Below are 13,397 nucleotides of genomic sequence, written 5' to 3'. Positions count from 1 at the left end.
CAGAGTGAGGGGAAAGGAAGAGATTAATTTAAACTCTTATAAAGGAAAACTGAATTTTTTTTCTCATTCTAAGAAACTTATACTTACCATCTTGTTCCTACGGCAAAGGCATTCCTTTTAGTGCTTGGTTTACTGAGTTACAGAAAGGTTAGGTCAAAGCTTGAAATAACGGAATTCTTTCTTAACCAATACTATATTGGAAGTGGGTCCTAAAAACCTGGAAGCCGAACATTCTGTCCACTTGACTTCAGAATAACCAAATTCCCTTAAGGAATGTGTCAAATGTGTCACAGATAATCCAGGACCTGGAAAACATCAGTCAATGTGGCAGAATTTCAGGCAAACACACTGGTATTATTTAAATCAGAAAAAGAACAAGGCAATTGTTCGTAGGTAACTCCACCAGTAGATGGGAAGCATAACTTGGTGAACAACGTTTTATCATATTAAAGTATGCGTTTTCAGATGACCATGGAATTAAAACACTTTAAAGACATTTCTGCTACAACTATTTAAACTTGACCTGAATCAAAACAAGAAAAGAAAAAGACAAAAGGACACAAAGTGAACTGACCATAACTTTATTGGAGATTTACTTGGCTACAATTATTACAAAAAAAAAACGACTAAAGGTAATTGTGACCCATAAGGTGCAGACTGCGAACTTCTGCAGCATGATTACTGTACGAATGAATTACATCATGTTCCTTAAAAACAGCTGCAGCATGTGATGGTAAATATTGTTTTGTCAATCAAATTATATATGTGTTAGTTTTACTTGATTTTAGTCATTTTCCTTCACTCTATTTACAGCAGAAAAGCCAGAAATTTCACTTCCTGTTCACCTTTGCGTTTTTGCTATGTAACCTGCTGCTGCAGTGAATTCTGAGTGCATCTATAAAATTTAAATTGTGGGTGATGTCCAAATAAAAATGGACTAGAGAAAAAAAACAATTAACGATTAAAATATATTTACAAGTTAGCTTCAAAAGATCATTTTCACTGCTAGTGGAAAATACAATAGTCTCAATGCAAATTCCCTAGATATTGCTACTGGCGAATCCAACAACTTTTAAAATCATTTCAATATTCTTGGTCTTAAACATATCTTAAAAACTTCTCATGTATAATATAAAATAAAGAAATTTATTTGGAAATAATTAAGTTCCTGAAAAGTAATCAGTGGTTGAAAAAATATACCTATTTAAATGTAATTAAAATAACCATATAGGTAATAAACAAGACATGAGTTTCAATTCCGCAGCTAACACAAACTGGTTCGGGGCACTAAGAGAACTTCAGATGCAGTTGAAATGAAGACATCAAGGTCTCCGTTTGGTGGCTTAAATTTTGTGTAAAAGGATTAGACACCCTAACAGAGGAAGACAGAAAGTTTTAAATCAACTGGGCCTTAAGACTGAACTGTGGTAGGTCTGGGTCTCGATTAGTCTCTGCACTCTGCAGTTACACAGGCTGATGTCAGGTAATGACTAAAAGAGCCGACTGCTGGGTGAATAATTGTATTTATGAACTGAACCAACAGAACCAAAGTAGCCTCCAGTCTCTTACTATTCAGACAGGGCAATTTGAATCTTTCTGAGGGCAAGCTATTATTAAGAGAGGAAAAATATTAGTATTTCAAAAGATAATTACAGGAGTGTTAGAGGTCATTCTAAATTTAATCACTTCACATAATGTAAAAGAGAAAAGAAAAAAAAAGTAACAAACATCTTTAAAACATAATTAAGAGTTCAGTTAACAAATCTTCGTCATACTTTCACAAACAGTAAAAATGCCACAGACAAAAATGACCTATTTAAGTTGTGCAAGTATATGACACATTGCAGGCATTATAATTATCTTTTTCAAATTCGGTAAATCAAAACAGCAGCGAGGCCAAACCACATTTTTTCCTCTCAGTTAAGCATATTTTCCTTGAAATGAGGTAAAGCATGGTACCAAGTGCAATGCTTATCTGTGCTACATGAACAGAACAGAGGGGAAAAAAGCTATTACAAAACGCAGCATAGTCAGGACTGCTGAAAGTGTATTATAAAAAAAAAAAAATCAAAAAACATTTACAATGAAGGTTCATGCCAACTAACCTCCACACAATCATCGTAAGGAATTTCTGCAGTTGCTTTTCAAAACGCGCCTGCCCAGTCCTTCCCGCATGTGCTGGCCGCACAACCACACCAGGGGGGTTTCCAAATCACACTCAGTCTCACATGGCAATCACAGGAACAAAAGGATGACAGACAAGGTGGTAAAGTGGAGCAACAAGAGTGATTTTTTTCCCTTAATTAATGGATGGGAAACATTTCAATAAACGAAACTAGGGGAAAGTTTACAGCATTAAAAATCAGCAGCACAAAAGCGTTCATAACCATTCCATACGTCTAACTCATAGTTTTTATTTTTTAACTTAGTAACCAGGGGATCACAGACTGCTTCAAAGCGTGAGTCACAATTAAAATCAGCTATTGTCCTCCAACCAAAAAAATAAAAAAAGCAATAGCTGAAGTTTGCTGTTGATAAAAACATTTTGAATGGTAGCAGGAAATTTGAACCCCTGAGACTGTGTGACCTAATCTCATCCAAGTCTGAACTTTTTAGTATTAACAAAAAATACTCGTCTTAAGGTTACAAAATATACTGAGGCATTTTTCTCCCCACGGGAATTGTAACTGTGAAACAATCTGATTTTGGTGCCAGGAGGCCAGTGAATCCCTTAACACTGGGATTAGTGCATTAGACACAATGCAAGGCCCTAAGCTCCTGGCATCAGGTAGTTTATAAATTATCAAGAGATCTGTGATACAACTTTATCACGAATCACCCTCAAAAGTGAAATTCACATCCAGCCTTACTTGTCAATTGTATACATTTACAGTTACATAATCCAACAATTGCTTGGTTTTAAATTGCCAGGAGATCTTACATGGAGGTTTCTTAAAAAAAACAAATAGAAATCTAAGGTTCCAAATCAGAATTAAATATTTTAAAAACATGTCCACCCAAACTGATTTGCTCTCAAGCTCATTTAATAATTTAGATCTCAACTGAAGTTTAAGATTGGAGACAACAAATCACACTAGAGAAGCTTAACGTCCCCTTCACTCAGGTCTCCTTAGAAAGCAGAGCTGACAGTTTTCCGTGTGCACACGCACAGAGGTGTTTCTCCGGGGGTAGGTGGTGCAGATAAAGCAAGAAGTACAGTATTCAACTGCAATTTAAAACATAAATGCAGCATTGCATGAGGCATCACGTTCACAATGATGTGCTGGAAATTATTTAGACGCCTCTGCTCAGCTTCTTGAATTTCAAGCATAATTAATGGGGCAAATTGCAGCAAAACTCTACTGGTATGTTGGTGGGAGTGCAAGACTGACCCACAGCTTTTAAAAAGGTAAATTAAGAGGTATTATAGTTACAGTGCAAAAAAAAAAAATTAAAATTTCAAGCATAATACATAAACATAGCACCAAACAGGGGAAAAAATGCATGCAAAAGAACTGAGGTATTTAAATGAAGAGTGCCTACAAGTCTAATTAAAGAAACTTAGGCAAATGCCTAAAAATGCCTTTTTTCTTCCTTTTCCAAAGATGGAAACAATGAGCTAGTTTGTCTAAACTAATGGCCTAAATCACAGATGTATCAAAATTACGGCAGTTTATCGCAAACGTTAAACTTTCGTGGCATTGACAGCACAGCTTTGGTAGGTGAAATACGCATGCAACACTCTGAAAAGTACAGTAAGAAATGTATGTGAGAAGACTAAGGGTAAGGTGCTCTGTTTTGCTTCTTTAAATAAGTAACCAATCCATTATAAAATCTGCAGCATATTTTAGGTGTGATATGTCTAAAGTTTATTTTGTTAGAGCAACAGCCTACAGGGCAAAATTATTTGCCACAAACAATTTCCATCAGCGGAACTACCTAGCAGGAGGTTTTCAGTAAAATTGGGTATTTAGCCAACGATTATTTTTATGATGGTATTTTAAAAACTCCATAGACTACCTATTCTGGTTTTGAAAATGTCTTCAGTACACATATGACAGAAATTCTCATATAATCCCGTCATAAGTTAGATTACAACTATACTAGTGAGTTGTAAGTATCACGCTGTCTCAAGGTCTAATGCATAAAAACACAATGAAGGGAATGTAAAACAGTTTGTTCCAAAAAGAGCAGAAATGAAAGAATATCCATGAGGGTTTTACTCTTAAGGCAAGAACCTCTTTTATGCAAGACAACATGGCATGAGAAAACTAAAATGTGATTTGCCAACATGCCAGCCAATGTTAATTAAAAATCTGTCCCGTACTATTAAGTGCAACAGCGACCAGGAAACATCACCTTACGCGCTCTGACGTGGAAAGACAACACTGGCACACTTCTCTCGCAAACTGCATCGCTCTGCTCAGCTCTCTCAGCTCTCTCAGCTCTGCTCAGCTCTCTCAGCTCTCTCAGCTCTCTCAGCTCTACTCAGCTCTACTCAGCTCTACTCAGCTCTGCTCAGCTCTCTCAGCTCTCTCAGCTCTGCTCAGCTCTACTCAGCTCTCTCAGCTCTACTCAGCTCTACTCAGCTCTACTCAGCTCTACTCAGCTCTCTCAGCTCTGCTCAGCTCTACTCAGCTCTACTCAGCTCTGCTCAGCTCTACTCAGCTCTCTCAGCTCTGCTCAGCTCTGCTCAGCTCTACTCAGCTCTACTCAGCTCTACTCAGCTCTGCTCAGCTCTACTCAGCTCTGCTCAGCTCTCTCAGCTCTACTCAGCTCTCTCAGCTCTCTCAGCTCTCTCAGCTCTACTCAGCTCTCTCAGCTCTGCTCAGCTCTGCTCAGCTCTACTCAGCTCTGCTCAGCTCTGCTCAGCTCTCTCAGCTGTCTCAGCTCTGCTCAGCTCTGCTCAGCTTATCGACCACGCGGGACTGGCACCGCCACACACACCGTCGGGCGTCGAGAGCTCTCAACAGAACCCTGGGGGCTATTCCAGGTTTAAGCTCCTTGGCCTCCGAACTCTAAGCAAAGCTGACAGAATTAAACTAAAACGAAACAAAACAAAACAAAAACTCTCAATAATTTCTTTGAACACTTGCTAAATGTCATCAGTAAAGCACTCTTGTGATTTAAACAAAGCAGAAGTGAGGAAAGAAGACAAGATTGTGTTTGTGCAAAAAACTAAAACTACAGTTAGTTCCAAAATTTTTATACATGTGTTAAATGTTTTATTCTGTAACCTATCTTGTTATCAAACAAACTTTAAATTCTGCCTTCAATTCGTTCCACTCACTATCAGTTTTAAATCATCCTTTTCAACTTAAATATTTTCCACCTTAATTCTGCTTTTTTTTGCTTTTTTTTTTTTTTTTAATTTTAAAAAGGGGTTTCAGCTGTTGGGAACCTGAGGTTGATTAGCTTTGAGGCTTCGTAGGGCTCTTCTTGCCGCTGCAGATTTGGCAATCCTGTAACTTCGGCCAACACCTTTGAATTTCCCCTTTCCTACTACTTCCACGGTGACTCTGACCTTGCCATCGTAAGTTCTCTCAGCCGGGCTGTAACAAAGCCAAACAGCTTGAATTAGAAGTCAGAAGTATTTATTATTATAGTCAGTCAGCACCAAGTATGTACTCTCAGGCTGAGAGTCCCCGATACAAGCTGACACCACACGAAGGAAACATGCGTTATGACTGCTACATACTACCGACAGACAGGGCTGCAGCTCTTTCTCTCACTCAGCGTTACTTTACAAAACAAAACGAAGTCAATCGGGCTACAAACAGCAACTGCACAAGAGCATGTCCCAGGGTAAACATTTTTCAAAATCATTCGTATATGGCATCTTCGAGAACTCTTCCCCCTTGTTTTTCAGTAATTTAACTGTTTTCCACACATATTTTTGCTTACCTAAATTTGGCGGTTTCTGGTTCCATTTCAAGCAATTCTCGCACAGGGGAACGGGGCACATTTGCAGAAAATTTTTCTGTAATCAAAATGAAAGAATAATGTGATTAGTACCCTTGAAGTTGTTTTTAATTGTGATTCTGCCTCTCTCGAAGGGGAGCCAACTGTACCTATCAGCGGCCGCATCATAGGATAGTACACCTGCCAAACCATCTCCAGCGACATCCCGCTATCCATGTAAATGGCACCAGCAAGCGACTCGAAAATATCCCCCATGGCCTTTGGAACTTCAATATCCTCTTCCTTCTCTTCATCCTCCTCAGATCTCCTAAGCTATTATAGGGAGAAAAGTGACTCGTAAGCAAAAAGGCCGCTTTGAAAGGCAGTCTACAGAGATGTGTTCCTTTTCTTGGATATGACTCTTACTATATCTTTAACAAGGGTAACAACATCAAACATTTATGACATGCCAATTACACCGTTAATAGGTTCTTCACAAACGTTACCTTACCTTAAAAAAAAAAAGAAAAAGAAAAAAAGCCCTTCCCTATTTAGTATTCATTGTCAACAAAGGAAAAAAGATTACTTCCAAATAAAAACAAAAACAACCCTAACACAAACTGGAAATAGGCAATAAATTGATGGAAAAAATTTTCATATTTCACTCATAATCACAGAACTGCACACTGAAACAGGTCAAGCCCCTGGCGGCTTGGCAAGGGGCAGGCAGAAGACTCATCGGGGCAGCGCAAGCAAGGGTGTACGCTGCCTTGGGGAGTGGAAACTGCCACTTCTTTGACAGGGAAATTCTATTTGGAAGATATTTTCCTCCAAGCTCCCCTTTTATTAAACCACTTAATAAATGTTCACTATGACAGAGAACCTGACACACAGTAGGTATTCAGATTAATAGAATAAAAACTCACATACGTATCAAACGCCTTTTAAAAGTTCGTAATTCTTTGATGTGGCAATTCTGTCTCTAGGAATTCATCTTAAGGAGGTAACTGGATATTTAAGTATATTTACCACATCCACGTTTATTACAAACCCTAACAAAAAATACCTTAACCACCCAGTCGCAAAGGATCGTTTAAACACATTACATTATAGCCATATACTCACTAGCGTGCAGCTACTGAAAGTTGTAATCCCAATTATTAATGATCGGGAAAAGTCATCCACAATATATTAAGTGAAAAGAATAGGGTATGGTACACTATGCATGCTATAATTTCATTTTATATCGTACATAACTTTATGTCTATGTACATTAGCAATAAGACATCACAAAATGTTAATTTCGGTTATTTGTATTTTCTAAAATACACACACATTACTTGTGAAAGAGAAATAAAAAGAAGAGGGGATAGTAATTTCTAAATGGATGGTTTAGCCACACAAAGTTCTATATAATAGATGCTGACTACCGGAAAAAATAAGATACTTACTGTTGTAGATGGGAATTTTTAAACTTATCAAGTTTAATTCTCTCCTTTTACAAATGAGGAAACTGGGGCCCAGAGAGGTGGAGAGACTTTCTTAAGATCAAACAGTAAGTTAGAGAAGCCAGACCATGACATTCCCAATCAGTTTTTGTAACTTCTATACATATGTTTATATAAATGAAGGGAAGGAAAAGAATGAACAAAAACTAACAAAGCCAGTATGTCCAACTGTCATCAAAAGAGAACTTTGGGTTTAGCTAATTCCTCAACTTCTAAGCTTAAATATTTCTACAGAATGAGACTAGAAATAATATTGAATATATCTGAGATGGTTCTAATTCCTGGTCTCACCGCTAGCTGTGCTCCAACTCAGACCATTAATCTTGGAAGAGTGTGCAAGGGTGAAAGGGGAGAGGAAGGGCACTGCCTACTGATTCCCCTTCAGCACATCCTCCATCCCGTTCAACATGCTTGACCCTTCTGCCCCGTGGCTACACCTCAAAACCCAGGCTCTTCATTTCTCTCACAGGAGGCCAAGGAAATGCACTACTCCCTAACGACGGTTTGTGTGATTAAAAAACAGGAAGGTACAAATTAAAGAAAGAGTAATTAAAATGGCTACCAGAGTTATGAATGAATTCCATGACTTATAAGAAATCTACAGAAAGAAGAACAAAGGAATCAGAATGAGGAGAAGAAGAAATGCAAGTGCTCTCCTGGGTACCCAGGTATGTGGATGGATGTTAGCGAAGGATTAGAGGAGATTGGAAAGATCTCAGCAAAATCCTTTCCTACAAAATTTCAAAATAGTTCACAAACACATTAGAATTAGCTCCATCACCAAAGAACCTTTGGCTGAACTTACAGCAGAAACCTCTCAAATTCCAGTCCCTAAAAATTTAGAAGTTTGGGTTTTAAATGAGATTTTCCCATTTCAAGTAGAAGCAGAATATACATTTGTGATGCTTACCTGAGATATTAGCAAATACTCCTGACCTATTTTAAACAGAAAGAAAGACAGAACCAGCCACGCCGAGCTCTCACTGAGGTTAAAGCTTCTCTGGGGGCAGGGGGAGGGCTGCACCTCTCTGGCGTGCCTAAACGCCTGGAGCCCGAATCAAGGACTGGGGGTGGTGAAGCAGCTGAAAGCCCCCTGGCTCCCTCTCCTCGCCAGAACGACCACAGTATGAGTGGTCAAGTTGAAAAGGCCTCCCCCTGAAGACTGAAACCCATTCACTTCTCCCTGGAAAACGCAGAGCGTGCTGGGGACCACAACCCTGGCCTTCGGCTGGCTCTCTAGACAGCTCTGTCGAGAACCCTAGTCGGAAGGCTTATTTTAAACACTGACTTCAACATATCTTAAAATGGCACTAACCTCAGAATCCATCCCTTGCATTTCATTCTTCTCGAGCTGAAACTGCACAAAATCATCGATGACGTGGAAGAGCTCAGGAGAAACTGCTTTAAAGTACTTGTGGTAGTCATACTTCACAGCCAATGATGCAAAGATGGTGTTGTTGACCAGAGCCGAGCGCAGGTCAGTCAGGACCCCTGGGGAGTGCTGCCGTGGGTCTTCATAAAGGTGCTTGGTTATGAGGTAGTCCAAAATTGCATCTCCCAGGAATTCTAAGCGCTGGTAACAATCTGAGGGAAGATCCAAAGTGAAGCCCTGAGCTCCGGCAAAAACGTTTCCACAATTTTCAAATAATAACTCAGATAAAGAACTGATCCCCCAGACACACTGAAAAGACTTTTATTGGGATTCGTTTTCATATATATTCTTCAGTGACAAAATTATTTGACATCATACGGAAGCCTCTGGAAATTAAATTCTAATGACAAATTAAGCATATTTCTTACATAGAAATTGGGGTCATAAAATTTTTAAGTGGCCAAAAGACTAATGCTCGTTAAGAAAAAAGCATTTCCCAAGTGACATCATCATCACTCAACCCTTTTCCTTCGGCACTGTGCTGGCCAGGCAGGTGCTGGGGCACCTTTCTAAAGGCTCCATCACACATCGTCACCTAGCAACGAACGCCAGACCCTGCACATAGTCCTGCCCCACACTCTGCTGTCACCCCTGCACACTGTCCACTCACACTCTGGAAAGTGTGGGAGTGATACCATGCCTCGCCACTCCTGGGTTACATTTGCTACACAAGATGACAGTTAGTACAAGACAGTTTTCTTCTCAACTTGAATGAAAAATGTTGAATTTCACACAAACCAAGAGGCTGAGAAAGGAGAGTCGTGGAGGCGAGCAAAGACCTTAAGCAAAAATGATCGATGTCAAAATGTGAGAAGTTATCGACACTGATCAACACCTCCATCATCTCGCAGTGATTAAAAAGAAGCTGTTCAGGTGAGATGAACTGGGAGATTGGGACTGACACATATACACTATTGATACTGATATAAACATAGATAACTAGTGAGAACACACTGCATAGCACAGGGAACTCTACTCAATGCACTGTGGTGACCTAAACGGGAAGGAAGTCCAAAAGAGAGGGGAGATACACACATTTGTGTGTGTGTGTGTGTGTGTGTGTGTGTGTGTGTGTGTGTGTGTGTGTATAGCTGATTCATTTTGCTGTACAGTAGAAAGTAATACAGCATCGTAAAGCAATAAAAATTAAAAAAAAAAAAGAAGCCGTTCAATTGTGGAAACTGAGGCGGGAACAGAGATAGTGAGCTGCCCCCGCACAGCCGATGAGCTCAGAAGCAGGGCCCGAGGCAGACTAGAACCCAAGGCTCCTGCCAGTACAGCATGGTAGAAAAGGAGGCCTCGTTTCTTCTCCACAAAGAAAAACAGGTTTTAGTTTCACCAGCCTTTCTAGTCCAGAGTCAGATAATTTTTCACTTTTGGTTTTACATTTTTCTGATCATCTTAACCTACACTGTTTTTCTTATACAAACTTTATACTCGGCTTTGGTTTTCTGAATTCAAGCGCTTATTACTCTGACACAGAGAAAAAATACAGACTTTAGCTGTTTCGAAACCTGAAGCCGATCTTGGTTTTAGGCGCCTATTCTCCCTTCTAATCGAATGGATTGGGAGCCTATTAAATAAAGGAGGAAAAAAAACACGGAGCACAGCGCAAAGCAGAAGGTGACAGCAGAGTCAGAGCAATGAAACCTTCCTGTGAAAGAGTTTCTTTTAATCGGTTCATCTTTAGATTTTAAAAGACCTTAAAGGGAGGGGACTTTCTGTTCAGGAAGAACAATAAAAAGATATGGAAAGACATCCAGAATATACGAATAAATTATTCAAGAACCAAAAGCAGCAGTGACCGGGCATCAGAAGGACAAGGGGGGGGGAGCATAAAATGGCAAAAACACACCGAAATACTAAGGCCCGAACCTGTCTAATTATGCTGCATAACAATGACAGAGACACGAGGAGCTAAGATAGCTCTGCTCCCAGCTGTCAAAGGTAAGGAACAGTACATGCTCCCAAAAAGAAAGGCTGCTTTCACTTTCTTGTGCTTCCTCCCCCCACCGTGCACACTAAACTCTAATGTACATGCATAGATTATTCTTTTTACATTATTCTACAGAACAACTCCATTAACACAAGGTCTCATTTTCAGAGCAGTGAGCTCTGGTCTGGGGCTCCTTACCAGTGATAGTGTTGTAGTGGTAGGAGGCGTGTGTAAAAGCCTGTAGTAGGTAAGCCTTATTCTTGAATCTGTAGTTGATTTTCTTTTCGAAATTTTCAAACCCCGAGATAAGGTGACTCAGTGTCCTATCTGCATCTGGGTGATCAAACATGCACCTCGGCGGGATCTCCAAACACCCATACTCCACGTCTTTCAACACGGAGGAGCGGGGGCCAGCTCCAGAGGCGGCAGCGCGGCTCCCTGAAAGGTTCTTTTGTTGGCTGGTGAAATTCTCCCTGGTCGGGCACATGGCCTTTTCCCGATCAGTCCTCTTAATTACCGGGAGCACCTTCAGCCCCAGCGAACAGAGGAAAAGCTGAGCAGCCCTCTCGCCACAGCTGGTTAAATAGCAGCCCAGCAGGGCTTCCACACAGTCGGCTATGCTTTTGTCAGCAATGCACTGCTCGGTGTGCAGGTCGTAAGAAATGGACTGTTTCCCTGTGTCAACACCACAGTTTTCTTCTGATGGATTCCAGAACCCCACCACAAAGTCATCCTCTTCAACAGCTTTGCTAGGATCCAGATAGCACATTGCATCCCAAGAGCTATAGTCAAAATCCTCAAAATCTGATGAAAACGGTATACCACCTAAGGAGGATTTTTTGGGCATTTTCCATTCATAGGCGGAATCAGTGGCTGAAAAAGCAGAAAGCGAGATTTTCTTGACAAAAGCTCCGGATCCCATCAGCATGCTGTCTATGAACTTGATGTGCTCCTGGTCGTACTCCAGGAAGTCCTCCTCGTCGTCGGCGTCCTCCTTCGGAGCCCCCCACGTCAGGCCCCCCCCCTCCTCCTCCTCTTCGAAGTCATCGTCCAGCTTGCCATTAGCCAACATGCAGTCTTTTGTCTGCAAGAGGGAGAATGGGGAAGGAGGGGAGACATAGCTGCTGTTTTTAAAAGCGCTTGAGACTCAATAAAAGCAAGGGTTATGGATAATTTCAAATGACAACCACAAATACTAAAAGGCAACTTTCAAATCATGGCCATTTGTTTTCAATTAACATAAAATAAGTTATTTAATCATATAAACAAAGTAAAACACGTTCTTTGAATGTCCATTTTCTGAGTTATAAAATGACCTTTATCCAGTATGAAGCTTTAAGTCAAGGATATAATTTTTTTATACATGGATATAAAGTTTAAAATTAAGCTCCACAAGGCAAAACTTCAGCTAAGAATTCTAACTGTAGCAGGAGACACAAGGAAAGCTCTCACATGCTGATCACAGAGAGCTTCAAGTTGGCTGACAAAGTTTTAAAATGTTTTTTAAAAGATTTTCAAATTAATAAAATTAAATTCCAGATGTAGAAAAAGCATTATCTTTGCAATTAAATAAGAGAATAATATGTAAACAGATAAAATTATTTTCTTTACAACATTAAAAATGTACAGTGGGGTTTCATAATAAAGTTTTGGTCCCTATTTCCACTTCAAAGCTCATTCGCTACAATGTAAAACTAAACTACTTTGCTTGGAAACTAAAAGTGATCACTGTGAACTAAGCTATGAATTTGAGAAATTATGCTTTTCCCTTTCGGTGAGCTAGAGTAATCAGGGTAACAGATTATAGCATAACTGACAAAAATAGAAGACAATTTAGACTAACATGAAACACAACAATCCAATTTCTGTCAGAAGATCTTTGCTAATTCCAATTTCTTTGGCAAAAGCTTATTTGTGAATGACAACCTTAATAATGGGCCAGGATTCAGTAATGATGTAACTTTTTTGCAATGCTAGAAAGATACCAAATTTCTGTTGTTCAATAAAAAAATAAATAAATAAACAAGACTACTTGGGGGGGAAAGGCGGGAGGGAGTGCTTCAATGAGGGTGTGCTTCAATTTCAATAGTGACAACTTTGCAGAGTATTCTGATAAAAAGGTTTTCAAACTTTGTCAACCATTTTTTTAAATGCTGCAAATATTCTCATTTTAAGCCAGACTCAAAAGAGATACAAACAGTGCATTTGTTTGAAAAGAAATAAGTGCAATGAGCCAAGCCATCCATATACCTACAACTATCTGTCTGTATATTTTAATTAAAAAGTTTACAAATTTTTTTCAAGAATAAGGAAGAAAACCAAAAAAAAAAAAAAAACCTGAAACGGTGGACACCTCTAGGGACTATTACCTAATAAAAATTACACTTTCCCAAGGTAACGTGAGATGTTTTTGACTAGCTGGTCCTTAGGAAACAAAGGCCAAATTGCAACTAAAAAAATAAATAAATAAAGACTAAATAATATTTTTAATTTTAAAAAATCCTTATATATCTTTAGTAAGATGCTATCATAACCAGACACTGGCAAAACTCACAACAAGGGCTGGGTTTTATCAACAAATAAGCTGTGTAATCTTGGGCAAAGTTCATTAATGCCTTTG

General features: G+C 39.4%; 1 protein-coding gene across 2 annotated transcripts in view; it reads right to left on the bottom strand.

The window, feature by feature from the left end:
* Positions 1-565: 565 nt before the first annotated feature.
* Positions 566-13,397, bottom strand: part of DICER1 (dicer 1, ribonuclease III) — a 67,263-nt gene continuing 54,431 nt past the window's right edge. For both annotated transcript variants that reach the window (XM_060165143.1, XM_060165223.1), the window contains exons 25-30: positions 10,976-11,861; positions 8,725-8,993; positions 6,072-6,234; positions 5,905-5,980; positions 4,920-5,552; positions 566-4,436 (exon numbers count right to left, since the gene is read on the bottom strand). In XM_060165143.1, the coding sequence (XP_060021126.1) occupies positions 5,387-5,552; positions 5,905-5,980; positions 6,072-6,234; positions 8,725-8,993; positions 10,976-11,861 (1,560 nt within the window). In that variant the 3' untranslated portion in view covers positions 566-4,436; positions 4,920-5,386. The remainder of the gene's footprint in view (positions 4,437-4,919; positions 5,553-5,904; positions 5,981-6,071; positions 6,235-8,724; positions 8,994-10,975; positions 11,862-13,397) is intronic.

Source organism: Lagenorhynchus albirostris, chromosome 1 (assembly GCF_949774975.1).
Source record: "Lagenorhynchus albirostris chromosome 1, mLagAlb1.1, whole genome shotgun sequence".
NCBI classification, from domain to species: Eukaryota; Metazoa; Chordata; class Mammalia; order Artiodactyla; family Delphinidae; genus Lagenorhynchus; species Lagenorhynchus albirostris.
This window is presented reverse-complemented; position numbering and strand designations above follow the sequence as displayed.